The 18,618-nt window shown below is 36.5% G+C and overlaps 1 protein-coding gene across 4 annotated transcripts in view; it reads left to right on the top strand.

Moving 5' to 3' along the window:
- MARCHF8 (membrane associated ring-CH-type finger 8) overlaps window positions 1-18,618 on the top strand; it is a 151,267-nt gene that overhangs the window by 47,187 nt on the left and 85,462 nt on the right. For all 4 annotated transcript variants that reach the window (XM_012744626.3, XM_012744630.2, XM_012744625.3 and 1 more), the window contains one exon: window positions 15,855-16,034. In XM_012744626.3, the coding sequence (XP_012600080.1) occupies window positions 15,933-16,034 (102 nt within the window). In that variant the 5' untranslated portion in view covers window positions 15,855-15,932. The remainder of the gene's footprint in view (window positions 1-15,854; window positions 16,035-18,618) is intronic.

The following is an 18,618-nucleotide window of genomic DNA, read 5'->3' as shown; positions in this document are numbered from 1 at the left end:
TAAGATTTTGGGAGGAATAGTTTTTAAAGGTAGTTTGTTGGGCAAAGGTCTGGAGAATTGGATCTGCTGATTGGCTGGGGAAGAACTCATAGGATTGGAAAGCAAAAATTGTTGTCTTGTGCTAAGTCAGCTCCTACTTTTTAAGACCAGTTGAGTTGGTTCCTTGGTATGGGCCACTGGTCTGGTTGGGTCACTTGGTCCACAGGAATGCAGGATCTTGAAGCTAACTCAAAGACTAGCCTTAGGTTTCAGAAGGGTGATGTTATCTATGCGAGCAATGAAGAAAGCTAAAAATCTTTAAGACCATCACCCATGTGACTCCCGAGTAGTAAACAATTATAGGAAAGCAAGTTAGGGAACAGTGGTTGGTTATGTATATATTTTAACTATGTCTATAGCTTTGTGGAGGTCAGGCCCCTACCACTGTTCCTGCCTTACAGCCTTTTATTAACTTTATAAAGGGCAGTTTCAATAGCATGTTTGGAGCTTCTGTTTGTGTGTAAATGTGGCTTCCATAACTTGCTACCTCTCCAGCATTAGGTTTTTGACCCAAAGATTGGCATTTCTCATCTGTAACTTAAATTTTCCTTTGTCTTAAAAGTGCTTATTTTTCAGTAATTATTAACAACTTATATTTGTTACCTCTTGGAATTGTTTTTAAAGATATTATACTTTTTTGTTTGTTTGTTTGTTTGGAGACAGAGTCTCACTCTGTTTCCCGGGCTAAAGTGCTGTGCATCAGCCTAGCTCACAGCAACCTCAAACTCCTTGCTCAAGCGATCCTCCTGTCTCAGCCTCTCAAGTAGCTGGGCCTACAGGTGCACATACCACCACACCTGGATAATTTTTCTATTTTTAGTAAAGATAGGATCTTGCTCTTGGTCAGGTTGGTTTTGAACTCCTGACCTTGAGCTGTCTTCTGCTCTTGGCCTCCCTGAGTGCTAGGATTATAGGTGTGAGCCACTGCTCTTTTGGCACCCAGCCAAAAGATACTATACTTAGATCACATTTCAGTATATTTGAATTCTGTTGTAATTTTGAGCTAAATATGACATGCTCAGTCTGCTCCTGATATTTAAAGATCAGTGGTTTCTTCCTAATTGAAATAAATTGTACCAGGTTGAAAAATACTGAATATTTGTTAGCATTTTCTAAATTTCCACTAGGACACTTGATCAGCATTTGAGATGGTGAACAGTGTTGGTTAATAGTTTGAGTTATAAGTAAAATTCTCAGCCAGTTTGGCTGCTGTCTCAGGGGAATTGATCCAGCCAGCATTTATTGACTAGATCTTATGTGATAGGCATTGGGTTAGAGAGAGAGAGAAAGAGATACAAAGGTGAGTAAAACAGGATATGATCACTGCCTTGGTGAGCTTACAGCTCAGTAGAGAGAAAGTCATTAAAGAATTCAATAAGTGTAAAAATTCCGACTATGATAACTATTAATGAAATGCAGGTTCTTTGTTGATGTTGATGCTGGTTTAAAGACCTGTAAATGTGGATGGGTTTCCTCCCTGAGCATGGCCAGATGATGGTTGAGTAAGAGTTAATTAGATCATGAGGGGAAGGAGTAGCCTGCAGGCCGAGGTGTATTCTTGACACAAGTATTTTATCAGATATATGATTGTCAGATATTTTTTTCCCTGTCTGTGGCTTGTCTTCAGTTTTATTAATGATATTTTTTAAAGTGCAAAAGTTTTAAATTTGATGAAGACCAACTATCAATATTTTCTTTTCCAATGATACTGACAAAGATGGTCGTTGAAGCCAAAGTTAAAGGGAGTACAGAATGAGAATTGGAGAGAGTAAAATGGAGCTTTGAATCTTAACATTTAATGTCATGCTACAGGAGACAAATCTGCAAAGGTGAGGGAGAGGTAGGAGGAAAATTAGGACAATTTTGTGTCACATAAATCAAAGAATAAAATACTTTCAGACTAGGAAGAGAGTAAAAGTGTTAAGTAAAGTAACATGAAGGCTGGAAAACATCCTTTAGACTTAACATGGAAAGCATCGTTGACCTTACTATACTGAAGCCAGTTGCAGTTAGTTGAAATGTATGTGTAAAGTGAAGAAATGTGGAAAGTGAATGTAGACAACTCTTTCTAGAAGAGCAGGGTAGATGGAACAGTATCAGGATATGAATAAGGAGTAAAGTGAAATTTTCTCCCTTTAACACAAAATTTTTTAAAATTTTTTATCATTTGGATTTTTTTCTTTTTTTGAGAGGTTGAGGATGTTGGTCATTCACTCATTGTATCACATATATGACCTCAAAACAAACAGAAAGGTTCAGAATGCACAAAATCTTGGTTGACCATAAAAATATTAACACAAATACAACTCAATCCCTTCTTATTTTTTTTTTTATGTCCATCATTAGGGAATTTACTCAGCGAGTTACACTACAGACTTACAGTGCAGTTGTATGCAACAACAGTTAAAAGCGATGAGTTGCATTTTATTGACATGGAAAATTGTCCAAAAATATTAGTATCCTTTTCTTAATAAACATCCATATTTTTAAAATAGCATCTTCAGTTGATATTGCAAACTAGAAATTTTTATTTATTTATTTATTTCAAGAAAATATGAGAGTACAAACATTTTGGTTGCATTTTATATCTTTGCCTCTCGCTAGCAAGGGTTAGAAGTATGCCCTTCCCCCTCCACAATGCTCACCACATCCCTCAGATGTGGGTCTACTCCCTCAACAATCCCTGGTGAACACCACCACCATTTGGGCACCGTAGTGTTAATCAGTCAGTACCAATTTGATGGTGAGTACATGTGGAGCTCATTCTTCTGAGCTGTTTTCACCTCACTTTGGATAATGGGTTTAAGCTCAATCCAGGATAATATAAGCGGTGCTAGCTTACTGTCATTTCTTAGAATTGAGTAATATTCCATTGTAAACATATACCAAATTTTAATAATCCACTCATGAATTGACAGACACTTGGGTTGTTTCCATGTCCTTGCAATAGTGAATTGTGCTGCCATAAACATTTGGATGCAGATATCTTTATTATAGAATGTCTTATGCTCTTTGGGATAGATGCCTAATAATACTGTTGCTGGATTGAATGGTATTTCTATTTTTAGCTCTTTGAGGTATCTCCAAATTCTTTTTCACAAATTTCATCACTTCAATAGTGATCCACATATAATGTCATTTTTGGATAATATGTGGAATAGGTGTTGATCCATTTAAGGTCACATTTAGTCTCCTACCTGTTACTCTCTTCATGCTTTCTGTTTATTTTTTATTTTTTTGCTCTGCATGTTCAGAGAAACTTCTGTAGTAACAAACTGTAGAAGTGATCCTTGAAAATATAATCTTATCTTTATCTTGCCATTTATTTCTTCAAAATATCTTTAACATTTAAAAATAAAAGTAATATTTGTATATATTTTTTGAAAAATGAAATGTAAGCCCAAACTCTCTTACTGAAAACTCTTGGGTCAGAAATATTTTGAAATTCAGAAATTTTCAGGTTTTAATAAAGGCAATCTGCTACATATAATATATATTATCAAATATCTGTGTTGAGGCCTGGGTAATACCCCTTAATCAAACTTAATACTGTTTCTACATTGAAGTATAATATTTATACTAATTAGCTTTAGTGGAGTCTATGAGTAGCTTCATATCAGTTCAGGTCAGGTTTTGGCCCCAAAGAAGGTCATACAAAGTAAGGTATTATTGTTAAGAATGTAAAGAAAGGCTAGAGTTTTTTGTTTTTGTTTTGGTAGTTTTCTGAATTTTAGAACGATGGTGAGGAGGTTGTAGTACCCAGTGACCTGTAATGAAAAGCAGTAATCCTTTGCTCTACTCCTTCACAATCTTTGTCCTGCTTCCCAGAGGCAGCTGCATATAAATAACCTTAATTGTTTCTTCTGATAGTTGCTTCCATGTTTTCATATGATATGCTCATAACTATTTCTTGTCTTATAAATATTAGATATTGTCTGTTTACTTACATTGGACTCCACCTACCTTCTCCCTATCCTCCTGAATTGGTTATATCAGTTTGCTTATATCATTATAATGTTTATACTATTATTGGTATTGAGATTCCTGCTGTTCATTTTAGAGCCAAATGATTATTTTCTTTCTTTTTTTGTGAGACAGAGTCTCACTTTGTTGCCCAGGCTAGAGTGAGTGCCGTGGCGTCAGCCTAGCTCACAGCAACCTCAAACTCCTGGGCTCGAGCAATCCTACTGCCTCAGTCTCCCGAGTAGCTGGGACTATAGGCATGTACCACCATGCCTGGCTGATTTTTTCTATATATATTAGTTGGCCAATTAATTTCTTTCTATTTATAGTAGAGATGGGGTCTCGCTCTTGCTCAGTCTGGTCTCAAACTCCTCACCTCAAGCAATCCTCCCGCTTTGGCCTCCCAAAGTGCTAGGATGACAAGTGTGAGCCACTGTGCCTGGCTTAGAATTTTATAGTATATATACTTTGGTGTGGATTTAAATATATATATATCCATTGTGCTGGGTACTTAGTGGGCCAGTGCTGGGGACTTGTATCTTTCGGTTCTTGGGAATTTCTTATATCATTTCTGATTATTTCCTTCCCTCCTGTGTTTTCTCCTCCCTTGTGGAACTCTTTTTGGGTCAGATGTTGGAATTCCTGGACTAATCTCCAGATATTCTTTTTTTTTTTTTTTGAGACAGAGTCTTACTCTGTTGCCCGGGTTAGAGTGTCATGGTGTCAGCCTAGCTCACAGTAACCTCAATCTCCTGGGCTCAAGCGATCCTTCTGCCTCAGCCTCCCAAGTAGCTGGGACTACAGGTATGTGTCACCATTCCCAGTTAAATTTTTCTATATATTTTTAGTTGTCCAGCTAATTTCTTTCTATTTTTAGTCGAGACGGGGTCTCACTTTTGCTTAGGCTGGTCTCAAACTCCTGAGCTCAAACAATACACCTGTCTTGGCCTCCCAGAGTGCTAGGATTACAGGCATGAGCTACTGTACCCGGCCTCCAGATACTCTTATATCTACAAATACTTATATATTCTGTCTCTTATTTTCTGCGGTGTATTTTTTGTACTACCTTCTTGGTAATTTCTGTGACTTGATTTTCTAACCCTTCTATTGAATTTTTAATTCGCTCATCATTTTTAATTTTCAAGAGTGCTTCCCCCCAGTCTTACCATGTTTTGGTTTTATGGCTGCTGTATCATCTATCATCTGTATCTTTAAGAGGGTATTGATTGACTTATTTAAAGGGATTTTAAAAACTTTTCTTTATTTCCCCCTGTTTTCTTTCTTGTATGTTTTTATTATATATGTGTGTGTGTGTGTGTGTGTATAATGTGTGTGTGTATATATATATATTTATTTTGAGCTCTTCTAAGTTTGATCAGTAAATGAGAAAAGACCGAGCACAGTTTCTGTGAAATGGGTTAGATTGCAGTGAATTGAGTTGTGAAAGGTGAGAAAGTGGAGAATACTGTAGACAACTGAGAAATTTTAGTTATAAAGGGAAAGAGGATAGTAGCATTGAAAGCATTTGTTTTTAAATATGAGAGACCCTTAAAGACTTAAAATTCTGTATTGATGTTGAATTTTACAATTTATATATAGAATTCATGATGCTATACATAAATTCTAGGTATTTTCCTTGGAAAACTGATTTTGTTACTTTGTTAATGTGAAGGAGCCTTTAGGAAGGAGAAGATGGAAATATAAGGGGAGGAGACTGGCTGATAGAGTGAGGCCCTGAATAGCCAGGTGAGGAGAGGCTCACAGAGCCCCAGATGCATTCCTAGAGCTGGGGGTTCTTCTTCCTTTGAACTGCATAATGTAATTTACATAATTTGTGAAAGGACCAGAGCCAGTATGTAAGTTTATAGGATTGGTGGAAGGAAACTGAGGAACTTTTTAAATAAATATTGTTTAAACAGTGAAAAGGCCCGGATTCCATGGTCAGATCCTGAGTATATGGGCATTTCCCATACAAGGAAATCTGTTAAGAAAAGAACAGTTCATTCTCTTCTGGTGGAAAGAAGACTTTCACTATTTGAGAATAAGAGGTTTCTTTTATAACCATGACTAAAAGGAAAAAAAAAAACACTGGTAGCCAGTGTTTATTATTATTTTCTGTATTTTCTAAAAGATGGTGATTCCTGCCACATGTATGTTTCTAGCATAGGAACAAGGACAGACATACTGGAAAAAAGCAGTGTAAGCAACAGATAGCCTTGTAAGTGCTGGGCAAATGCTCAGACTTACGGACAGTGGACAAGTATTAACCTTTGCTTGCCATGTTATTTATGATGCTGTATTCCAACTTGCTAGCAGCTCGTGTTCTGAGCTTCCATTTCTGTTGGTGTGTAAAGGCCATTCCATTGCAGTCACATTTTGTGGGAAGTATGGCAAACTTGAAATAGTATGACATGAAAATATTAATAAATTAGTCCTACTGTGTATACAAAATGAAATAATACAGTCTCCAAAATCAGTAATTTTGGAATGAAAGTCAGATGTAATACCACTGTGAAGAAAGGCAAACTATTTCTAAGATGCACCATGCTGTTTTGTAAAGGAAAGCACATTGCAAAAGTATTAGCGGTAATGCTGAAAAAATTAAAGGGAAGATAAAACAAACCCTATAATGGTTGTAAACCTCTGTGTCTGGAGAATGTGTCTCTTTCTTTATTTCTGTAGGAAAATTAGACTTGAATTCTGTGAAGGCTTCAAAAATGCATTCCTCACAGACAATGAGCCCTTTATGGTTGTATATATTCATTGATAATATAAAATGTTGACTATTGCCAACCTGTGATGAACATCAGCTTTCTATTTTAGCTCTTTGAAAAATATATTTACGTATAAAGAAAAGACAAATATTTATGGTGATGGATATCCCAAATATATGATTTGATCTTTATAAATTATCTGAATATGCTAAATTATCATATGTACCCTGAAAATATGTAGATATAGTATATATCAATAAAAAAATTAAAAATATTTAAACTATAAATAATATATCATTACTAAATATTTAGAAAATAGAGAAATGAAAAATCATTTATGTTGTTACATCATTAACTGCTACTGGCATTTTCATTACATCCCTCCTAGGGTTTTTGCTTCTATATTCGTAAGGCTGTAATTGTAATGTGTGTGCAACTTTTGTCACACCTAAGCTTCTCTATTGCTTATAAAGACCCATATATGTTCCTTTGATTGTGCTAGTACTGCAGTTTACTTAGCTTTGCCCCAATTTGGGGAAATTAAGATGACTTTGTTTTTTCTTGTTGTTAATAATGTTATGTTGAAAATCTTGGGGCCTGTAAAATTTTTGCATATTTTCCCAGGCTGGGCTTACCAATGGTAAGCTTTTCCGTAGTTTCTGAGCTTTGCTGCTCAACAGTTTTCCCAATGGACCTTCTGAGTTTATTATGCTATCAGAACTCTGTGAGAACACAGGTTCAACACATACTCATCACTGACAGGTTTCAACATATTTTTGTAGAATTTTATAAAGGAAAAAAAATGGTTCCCTGAGCTGTTGCCTTTATTTGATTATTAAAATGTTAAGTGATCATGATCTACAATTTGGTTTAACTAGTTCTATGTCCTCATTTATGAAATGGCTGTTCCTGTGCCCTGCCTATTTATCTATGGGGATTTTAATGTTCTTCTATAAAAAAGATTTTAACTTTCTCTCCCGTATAGTACACATATTTTCCAGTCTTGTTTGCCTATTCATTTATTTTGTTTTTTAATTATGGAATTGTATCTACAAGCTTTTTTTGTGTTTTTTTGCATTTTAATTCTAGCCTTAGAAAGTCATCCTCTCTTTAGTTCTTTAATATATTCATTTGCAATTTAATTTTATTTTAACATTTAACCTTTATGTCCATCAGAGAATTTATTTTGTTGAGTGAAGTGTGATTCTGAATTGACATTTCCCCTTCCAGATTTTTAACAAATTATCCCAACACCATTAAAATTTTTTTTTAATTAATTTTTTATTTTTATTGATGTACATATAGTTGTATATATTTATAGGGCTTAACACCATTGATTGAATACTTTGTCTCTTTTGTATAATTTTGGGCTGCTTACTCTGTTGGCTGTTGTACTCTACTATATGATTCAGTCAGTTTCTGGACTCCATTTTCAGTCTTGTACCCGTACTTTGCTGTTTAGTAGTAATTGACTTATACTGTTTTTTTTTTTTTTTTTTTTTTTTTTTTTTTTGAGACAGAGTCTCACTTTGTTGCCCAGGCTAGAGTGAGTGCCGTGGCGTCAGCCTAGCTCACAGCAACCTCAAACTCCTGGGCTCGAGTGATCCTTCTGCCTCAGCCTCCCGGGTAGCTGGGACTACAGGCATGCGCCACTATGCCCGGCTAATTTTTTTTTTTATATATATATATCAGTTGGCCAATTAATTTCTTTCTGTTTATAGTAGAGACGGGGTCTCGCTCTTGCTCAGGCTGGTTTTGAACTCCTGACCTCGAGCAATCCGCCCGCCTCGGCCTCCCAAGAGCTAGGATTATAGGCGTGAGCCACAGCGCCCGGCCACTTATACTGTTTTAATATTTCATAGGATACATCTCCCTATTGCTTCTTCCCTAGTATTTTTATTTAATTAGCTCATTTATTCTTATGCATAAGTTTAGGATCATTTTGTCACATTAAGTCTTGCTTATAATTTGATTAGATTTACATTAAACATATGCTTTACTTTGGATAGAACACACCTTTATTATAGAATTCAGATATACTCTAAAATCACAGAATTTTTTTCATGAAAAGTTCTTTAGTTTTTGTATAATTTATCTCTAATTATTTCATGCTTTTTTGTTTTGTTGGTATACAGGAATGTTGGTGACATTAATATATGTATATATTTTTCTTATACTAGAATACATTATTAATTTTATATAAAATACATCTTTAACTGATTCTAGTAGTTCTTAGAAAATTCCTTTGGATTTTAGCTTTTCCATTATACTATGAAATTCTCCTTTTATTTTTTAATTAATTAATTATTATTATGTTTTTCAAAGACAGGTTCTCTCATTCTGTTTCCCAGGCTAGAGTGCAGTGGTGTCATTATAGCTCACTGTAACCTCAGACTCCTGGGTTGGAGCCATCCTCCTGCCTCAGCTTCCTGAGTAGCTGGGACTGCAGGTGTGCACTACCACACCCAGCTAATTTTTCTTTTTTTTGTAGTAACAGGGTCTCATTCTTGCTCAGGCTGGAATTTATTTTATTTTTGAGATAGAGTCTCACTCTGTTAACCAGGCTACTATGCAGTGGTGGGATCATAGCTCACTGTTGCCTCAAACTCCTGGGCTCAAGTGATCTTTCTGCCTCAGTCTCCTGTTTAGCCAGGACTACAGCTGTGTGCCACTGCCCCTCCCCCCCATTTTTAAATTTTTCTGGTAGAGATGGGGGGAGTGGCTCTCGCTGTGTTGGCCAGGCTTCCTTTTATTTTTAAGTTTTATTACATTGGCAGAAAAATCTAGCCATGCATTAAAAAATAGCACCGATAATATGCTTATTTTGTTTTTTAATTTGATTAGAATGTCTCTAAGAATTTTGCCATGTGAATATGTTAAATTTTGGTTTGAGATGGATTTTATTTTTGCAATAGATATTTTTTAATGTTAGGGATTCTCCCTTGCTTTCTAAAAGGTTTTAAAATTCTTTATTGATGTTGGATTTTATCATTTACTTATAGTGTATAATGACATAAATAACTGATTTTACAGGTTTTTCTTGGAAAATGAATTCTATTCCTCTGTGTTCAGGTGTCTTGATATGCTGGTGATTCCCAGTCTGCGTTATGAACATGTCTTGGATTTCTCAAAGGCATATGAGGCTCAGTTGTCCACATTGAGCTCACCCTTCACCCTGCTCCTCTGTGTATGCCTGTTTTGTGAATATATAGCCAGAAACCAGGGCATGGTGTAGACCTCTCATTAGGTTATGTTAGTTCTTCTTTCAGTTGGTCTCTCCTTTGATATCCACTGCTTCAGGTCTGGCTTTGATGACTCAGTGCTGACATCCACAGCTGGTCTCCTCACCCCTCTTACTGCTTTTTCTCTTTTTGTTTCTGCTAGCTGTTGTGCACAGGCTTCTCATTTGTTATAGGAAATGTACTTCCAATAAAGGCAAACTTTAACCTAAAGTTGTTTATTCTAACAATGCCAATCAGGAAGTTAAGATACAACAATTCACAGTGGGGAGGAGCAAGGTGCTGCTGAAGCCTGGCACCCTGCGAACAAGGGCGCAGGGAGGCATGCGGACTGCTCCTGGGTGCCCGTTCCTCAGGGATGCTGCGACTGGCATCTTTGTCTTCTCCTGACTCCCTTCTTTGTCATCTGTATTTGTCCACATCATTGTTGTTAAAATGGGTAGAATCCTTCATGCATCTTGACCATCTGGAAAGCACATAGAATAGTTTGATTGTTAACCACACTGGTTGTCTTCAGGATTGGGCCTTCCTACCCACTCCCCTTATGGGGATGGCATCCTCAGCCTTGCTCCCCCTCAGAATCAAGCTGCTTAGAGATTGTAAATAAATGTGAGAAAGAATTTGAGGTTCCATTTGTAAAAATTTTGTGTTAGACTGAGGCATAGAGGGACATAAAATAGTACTGGAAAGACAAACCAAACAAACAGACCTTTGTGATGTGAGAGGAACCACTGCAGATGCCTGGAAAGGCCTGCTGGCAGATGTGCTGATGTTAAGAGCCCCTACATTTGGGTACATGGACACAGTCTTATTTGATCCTCACAGTAACCTTTTGAACTTGGTAGAGATTATTATCCTTTTCTTTTTACAGACTAGGAAACAAAAGAGTTTAGAAATTCATTAGTTTGCCCAGCACCACACAGTTAGGATCAGGACTTGAACTTAGGTTTCTGATTACTGATTTTGTGCTTTTTCTATTGCCTTCTCAAAACTGGAAGGGTGAGATAGGATAACAGTGGCCCTAACATGTCATCTGGATAAATTGCGTTAGCAATAGAGCACAAAAGAAAAAAAAAATTTTCTTAGTCCACTTTAGTGAATTCCATATATATTTTTACATAGGTTTTTTTGAGCTACAGTTTACATCCATTATGGTTAACTGATTTAAAGTATATAATTCTATGGCTTTTTGTATTCTAAAAAGTTCTGCAACCATCACCATAGTCAGTTTTAGAACATTTTCATTACCCTAAAAAGAAGCCCTTTAAGCCACCACTCTCTTCCATTTACCCATTCCCACCCCAGCCCTTTGCAACCACTATTCTACTTTCTGTCTCTATAGATTTATCTATAACTTACCATTTGAACATTTCATACAAATGTTATGATATGGTCCTTTGTAATATAATATATGGTCCTTTGTAACTGGCTTCTTTCATTTAGCATAATTTCTTTTAAGGTTCATCCCTATTGTGACATGTATCAGCACTTCATTTCTTTTTATTGCTGAATTTGAATCTATTGACTGGATATACCACATTTTATTTATTTATCAGTTGATGGACATTTGGATTATTTCCACTTTTTGGCTGTTATGAATAATGTGGTATGAACATTCATGCCAAGTTTTTTTGTGAGGAAATGTTTTCCTTTCTCTTGGGCGTATACCCTAGGAGTGAGATTGCTTGGTCATACGGTAACATGTTTAACATTTTGAGGAAAAACCAGAATGTTTTCCAAAATAGCTGCATATATTCCCACCAGTAGTGTATAAGGTTTCAGTTTCACCATGTTCTTGCCAGCACTTATTATTTGTCTTTACGGACATAATTAATAGTTTCGATTTATATTTTCATGGTGGCTAATGATGTTGGGTACTCTATTTTTCATTGGGTTGTCTTTATATTAGTGAGTTATGAGAGTTCTTTATATATTCTAGCTACAAGTCCCTTATTAGATGTATGATTTGCAAAATTTTCTTCTGTTCTGTAGGTTGTCTTTTCACTTTCTTGATGGTGTCTTTTGAAGCACAGAAGTTTTAATTTTATGATGTCTAATTTGTCTATTTTTTCTTTTTGTGAGAAAGGGATCCAAATTCATTCTTTTGCATGTGTTTATCCAGTTGTCCCAGCATCATTTGTTGAAAAGACTACTCTTTTCCTGAGGAATGGTCTTGGCACCCTTGTTGAAAATCAGTTGATCATGGATACATATAGGGGTATTTCTGGACTCTAACTTCTGTTCCATTGATCTTTATATCTGTCCTTATTCCAGTACCACACTGTCTTGATTACTGTTCCTTTGTAGTAAGTAAGTTTTGCAATCTGGAGTGTTCCTTAGTAGTAAGTATGTTTTGTAGTTTATTGTTCTTTTTCGTGGTTGTTTTTAGCAATTTTGAGTTCCTTGAATTTCTGTATGAATTTTAGGATCACCTTGTCAGGTTTCTGCAAAGAAGACAGCTTAATTTCTCTATAAGGGTTGCTTTGACTCTTTTGATCAGTTTGGGAAAAATTGACATCAGAGGACAATATTAAGTCATCTTCTGATCCATAAATGTGGCAGATCCATTTCCAGTCTCTTACGCCAGCTTTGGCAGTCCAGTTCTAGATATAAATGTTCATATTAGGTATGCTGTATTTTCCAAGTTAGCATTAGTGGAATTGAAGTCCTCATTCCTGGATTGTAGGCAGAGTACAGAGATTTAACTGTTGCTCTTAATCAAATATGAATTCAATTGATATAAAACAGCTATCTGGAAATTATGTAAAGAAAATATTATAAGTAATACCTTGTTTGTTCTCTTCATATAACCCTTCACATAAAAAAATGGCACGGTCTTTTTTGTGGTTTGTTTGTAATCTTATTTTTATCCTAACTAGGAGAAGGATTGCTTCATACAGACTTTAAGTCTATTGCCTAGAGGTGGGGTTACATCTCAGAAGAGGAGCTTAAGTGACTATGAGGAGGGATGTCTCTCTAAACTTAACAAATAATTTATTTTTAACAAATAAAACTCTCTTCCATTTGTGTTTCTTTGGCATAAATAGCCCTTCCCAGGTTTGTCATCAGCATGTACCATGATGTAATAATGATGATTATTTCAGAAGCACCACAGGTAGCTATTGAATGGCATGATAGGTAGTGGGGCTCGGCATGGTCAGTTTGACTAAGTATTCCAAGAGGCCAAATGGAGTTTGTCATCTGTGAGAAAGGACTTGAATGCATTAGTGATGAAAAAAACTGCTCACCACTGACAATAATGATCTCCCAGAAAATGTAAAACAACTCAGCAGTGTCTCTTGTCTTTCTGGAACTGCTTGAATACAAACATTCAGACCATTTCTTGGCCACAGTAGAGCCCCATCTTGTGCCAGCCTCATCAAAGGCTTAAAGTAGAGTAGGTGATGTATAATATTTTAACATTAGCATCATGTATTCTGTTTCCCTGGGAATCTTTTTTTTGGAGGTTATTAATAATCACTCACTTGCAAAATTAGACTTTTAAAACTAATATTATTTTAGCTAATCTTCTTATATATATTGTTCCCTTCCAGTTTTTTGTTCCTTCCTGTTATTTGTTGATTCGAGTGTGTGAAGGAATCCATTTTGTGAGTCTTGGTGCTCTTCTGCTTTGTTAGTGTGGGACCAGCCTCACAAACACCTGCCTTTGGTCTAGAGTACAGTTTTAGGAGAGATGGAGTAAATGGCTGCTTTTCAAATGTGGCCATAAGATTGTCAGGCCCTGTTGTTTACCCTCCCTGCCTACTGCCTCACCCCCAATATCAACCCCAGTTGATAAATGAAAACCCTCAAATTGGAAATTCATTCTTTTGTTTTAAGGCTTCCATACTCAGTTAAAATTTGCAAAAATGAAGCATTACTCCATTAAGCCTTATGGATAATTTATATTTAATTGGTTTTGTATGCAGAGTTTGATAGATGTCAGTGGGGGCAGTGGGGAGAGAGAAAGAGAAAGAACACACAATTCAGTTACTATGCACTTTGGGGGAATGTAGGAGAAAACCAGAAAAAGGGCAGGAGTGTGTTTTGTGAAGCAACTTTATATACAGAGTAACCCCCAAATGAAGGAGCTGCTAAACCAAAGAACGAGGCAGACAAATCCAGTTTGTCAGTATGTTTACTGTCAGGGTATTTTATTGGGGAACTTATGGACAGAAGCTTGGTCTCGGGCAGCGGCAAGACAGGTAGATTTCTATCCGCATTATTACTTCCCCCAGGGCTTATATACCACAAAGAAAAGGTACACTTGTTTCAGAGAGAGTATGTAGGAATTTGCTTAAAGGCACGAATTAGGGTAACATCATGGTTGTTTTGACCTAAGGGTAGGATTTATGATAAGTATGTGCTCTTAATAGTAGATAAAGTAGAAATCTTTTTTTTTTTTTTTGAGACAGAGTCTCGCTTTCTTGCCTAGGCTAGAGTGAGTGCCATGGTGTCAGCCTAGCTCACAGCAACCTCAAACTCCTGGGCTCAAGCCATCCTCCTGCCTCAGCCTCCTGAGTAGCTGGGACTACAGGCATGCGCCACCATGCCCGGCTGATTTTTTTTTATATTATATATATTAGTTGGCCAATTAATTTCTTTCTATTTTTATGGTAGAGACGGGGTCTCGCTCAGGCTGGTTTTGAACTCCTGACCTTGAGCAATCCGCCCGCCTCAGCCTCCCAGAGTGCTAGGATTACAGGCGTGAGCCACCACGCCCGGCTGATAAAGTAGAAATCTTAAAGTCTTTCTGGGAACTAGGGTTAATCATAAGTCAATGTAGTGGATTAGCATGTAAGATGGAGTTACTTTTAGCCTACACAGGTCGTCTGGAATTGTTAAAAGACAGCTTATATAGACACTATTATTTGACCTAAGAGCATTCTCAGGAATGTTCACAAAAATCCCCATCTTCCCTAGGAAATCCATTAGAACAGTGTTTGGCAAACTACAGACCTATAGGTAAATCTAGCCTGCCTCATGTTTTTTTGTAGGTAAAGTTTTATTGGGGCATAACTACTCTCATTCATTTATATGCGATTTCTAGCTGTTTTCATGCTATAATGGCAGAATTGAATAGCTGGGACAGATTTGGCCTACAATGTCTAACATATTATCTATCTTACCCTTTATAGGAAGTTTGTCAACAACTGGGGGAGAGAGTGTAGACTTTTGGAAATTTAAACATGGATCATCTTGAATTTAATTCTGACTGCTTAACCTCTGATTTTACCATTATGTGGACTCAAGGGCAGCAGTTTTAAGGGAAAATCACTGCTTATATCAGGATGATTGTTTCATCATGGAAAAAAAGTTTAACTTCAAAAACGCTCTTTTTTTCTTTTGGAGACAGGGTCTCACTCTGTCACCCAGGCTAGAGTGCAGTGGCCCAGCTCACTCCAGTCTTGAACTCCTGGGCTTAAGCGATCCTCCTGGTTCAGCTTCCTGAGTAGCTGGGACTATAGGTGCACACCATCATACTTCTGGCTAAGATTTAAAATTTTTTGTGGAGAAGGGGTCTCACTATGTTGCTCAGGCTGGTCTTGAACTCCTGGCCTTAAGTAGTCCTCCTGTCTCAGCCTCCCAAAGTGCCAGGATTACAGGTGTGAGCCACCATACCCGTATGAAAAATATTCTTACAACAAATGGTAACGCTGCTGTGTTTTAAACCTAAGTAGCCAGTGGAACATTAATCTCTGATTATATGTGTACCTGATCCATCAGCCTCTTTCAGGTGCTCCCATCTTATTACAGGAGAGAAATTATAATTTTTCCCCTAGACATTCATTGTAACTCATTGAAATATGAATGTAAATATAAAATGCTAATCTCACATTTGGAAATTTGAAGTGTTTTTTAGCACAGTTTTGTTTATTCTCTCTTCACTTTCTCTCAGCTTGAAACCCATGGCCTAAAATGACTCTACCAGTGGAGACCGTCTTCCGTGAAGAAGACCACCAGATAGGAGGCTGGGATGAGCATGCCACTGCATCAGATCTCTGCCATTCCATCCCAGGATGCTACCTCTGCTAGAGTCTACAGAAGTAAGACCAAAGAAAAGGAGAGGGAAGAACAGGTAATGGGAGAATATTTTTAAAGCTTTGTTTATTTTTATTACATTTTTATTAAATATGATCTAGAACAATACTTAAGGTCTAAAGATAAGGTTTTTCCCAGATAGCATACTAATAAGCACACAAATAGTTGTACTCAGAAGAAATTGTGTTTTGGTAGATTTCAAGGTTTTCAGATTTTAGTGTAAACTATTCTGCTTATAAATGACTTATTTATCTTAATCGGTTAAGTCTGCCTGATTATATCTGATAAATCAGTGAGGCAAAAGTCTTTGAAGTCTCAGAACATGATGCAAAGAAGAAATTTATTTAAACAGAAATTTGTGAGTGCTCTGCCTGGTGCAGAGGGTATCATAGTTAACACTGCAGAGCCTGTCTCTGCACTTTTATGGCTTACAACCTGGCTTGACAGGTAAATGTGCATTACAGTATAATAAAGTCAATGATGGGAGACATTCAGGAACACCTAATCCTTGCCCAAGGGATCAAGAAAGTCTTCGTGTAGAAAATGCCATTTATATAGAGAACCAAATGGTGACCTACAGTTAGGAGAAAGTGGGGAAATACTACGTGCAGAAGGCCCAAAGGTTACAGCAAGATGAGTTCAAAGAACTTAAGGTAGAATAACTTGCATGTGAAAGTTTAATTGGATAGTGGCAAGATAGGAGGTTGGAAGAATTAGCAGGAAGCTACCTTAAGGAGTTTGGATTTATCTTTGCACAAGAATGAGTGAATAATCAGATTTTTGTTCTTAAAACTTTTACTCAGGCTTGCAGTTTAGGGAGTGAATTACATGAGTGGAAGGAAGACTTGTGGATTATTTAATAACTTCTTTACTTCAAGTTTGGCAAACTTTCTGTAAAGGGCTAGGTAATATTTTACACTTTGTGGGCCAGGCAATCACAGCTATTTGGCTCCACCATTGTGTGAAAACATCCAAAGGCACTATATAAATGTATGAACATGACTGTCTTCAGTACTTTTGTTTACAAAAACAGGTGGCAGGCCGGATTTGGCCCACAAGTCAGTCCCTGCAGATCCTTGGCTTAAAGAAAAGGTGATGGTGACTTCGTCTAGGATGGGGTAATAGAGATGGAGACGTATTTAGTTTATTATTCACTGGGCTTGACCATTGCATGTGGGGAGGGACAGGGAGGAGTCAGGAATGACTCTCCGCTTTCTTCCTTGCATTCACAATGTGCTTTACAAACATTTGCTCATTAGTTCTTGTAGTATTCCTATTTTATAGTTAACTTAATCTTTGCCCAAGTCTATACAAATCTTTAATCAAGAATTAATAAATCTCTTGGACTTGCTCTTTGCCTTGTGCTTTAATAGCTCCTTTTACATTTTTTAAGATTTTTTTCCTTTTGCTTTTAAACACCTCTACTGGGATATTAATTAATGTATAGTAAATAGCATGTATATAAAGTATGCAATTTGAAAAGTTCTGACAAATGTATACATGTGGGTTTATAGTTTTCATAGAATTTGGAGGTTTTTGGCTATCCTTCAAATACTTTGTCTATCCCCTTTTCTTTGGGGGCTTCATTATACACATTAGCTCACTTGAAGTTGTCCCAATGTTATAGTTTTAGTTTTTTAAAGTTATTTCATTTTTAAAATTTTTTTTCTTAGAGGTAGAGAAAAATTTATTTTCTTGGCAAACATGGGCTCTACCTTTTTAACAATTGTGAATAATTTCACATAAGCAATAATACAAGCATACATTTTGTATAGTAACAAACACAAACCCATTCACAATGGCAAAGTTTTTTCCTGTATCTCCTCTCAGACAATCTGATGACATTTATCTGCTTAGACATTAGTTTCTCAGAGCAGGAAGTACTATCACTTCAAACTGCTGCAGACAAAATGTTTACAAGGTATATGAATCCTAGATAAAACCTGAACCCTGAGCTACAAGGACCCTGGTGGCCTTATCAGCCCACTTAGTTTGACACTGTGAAATCTATGATCATATGAGAATTGCTCATTCATTCTAAAGTATGTGTGTTTACTTAGGGATATTTTGCTTATAACCAAGTGGTCAGCCTCAAAATATACAGCTGCTGTGGGAAGGATAAAAGGGGAAAAATAAAAGATTAATCTCCAGTTCTCATGGGAAAAATCTTAAGAGCAGTTCTCCTTGTTAAAAGAAAAAGTTAATAAAAAGTGTTTTCATGAAAAGATAAGATCCAGACATGTTAAGACAATTTAATCATTTTAACCTGATGCAGTAATTTTCTTTAACATAGATACTATCCTTACTACCCAGGGAGACAGTGGCTTGGGAGAGTCTTTCTGGAAGAGCCTTTAGTTAGTAGCTGCCTAGTGTGGAATTAACCTCAGGATATATTTTTCTTTCTGTGTTTTATTTTGGATAATTGTACTTGCTGTGTTTATAAATTCATTAACCTTTTCTTCAGTGTCTAATTTGCTATTAATTCCATCTAGGTGTATTTTTTATCTCAGACAGGTAGTTTTTATCTCTGGAAATTCACTTTGGGTATTTTTTGTATCTTTCATGTCTTGATTCAACCTTTTGAATTTATGGTATACAGTTACAATAACTGTTTTAATGTC

The sequence above is a fragment of the Microcebus murinus genome, chromosome 14, assembly GCF_040939455.1.
Source record: "Microcebus murinus isolate Inina chromosome 14, M.murinus_Inina_mat1.0, whole genome shotgun sequence".
Taxonomy (NCBI): Eukaryota; Metazoa; Chordata; class Mammalia; order Primates; family Cheirogaleidae; genus Microcebus; species Microcebus murinus.
The sequence above is the reverse complement of the archived record's forward strand: the minus strand, read 5'-3'. Positions and strand labels throughout refer to the sequence as shown.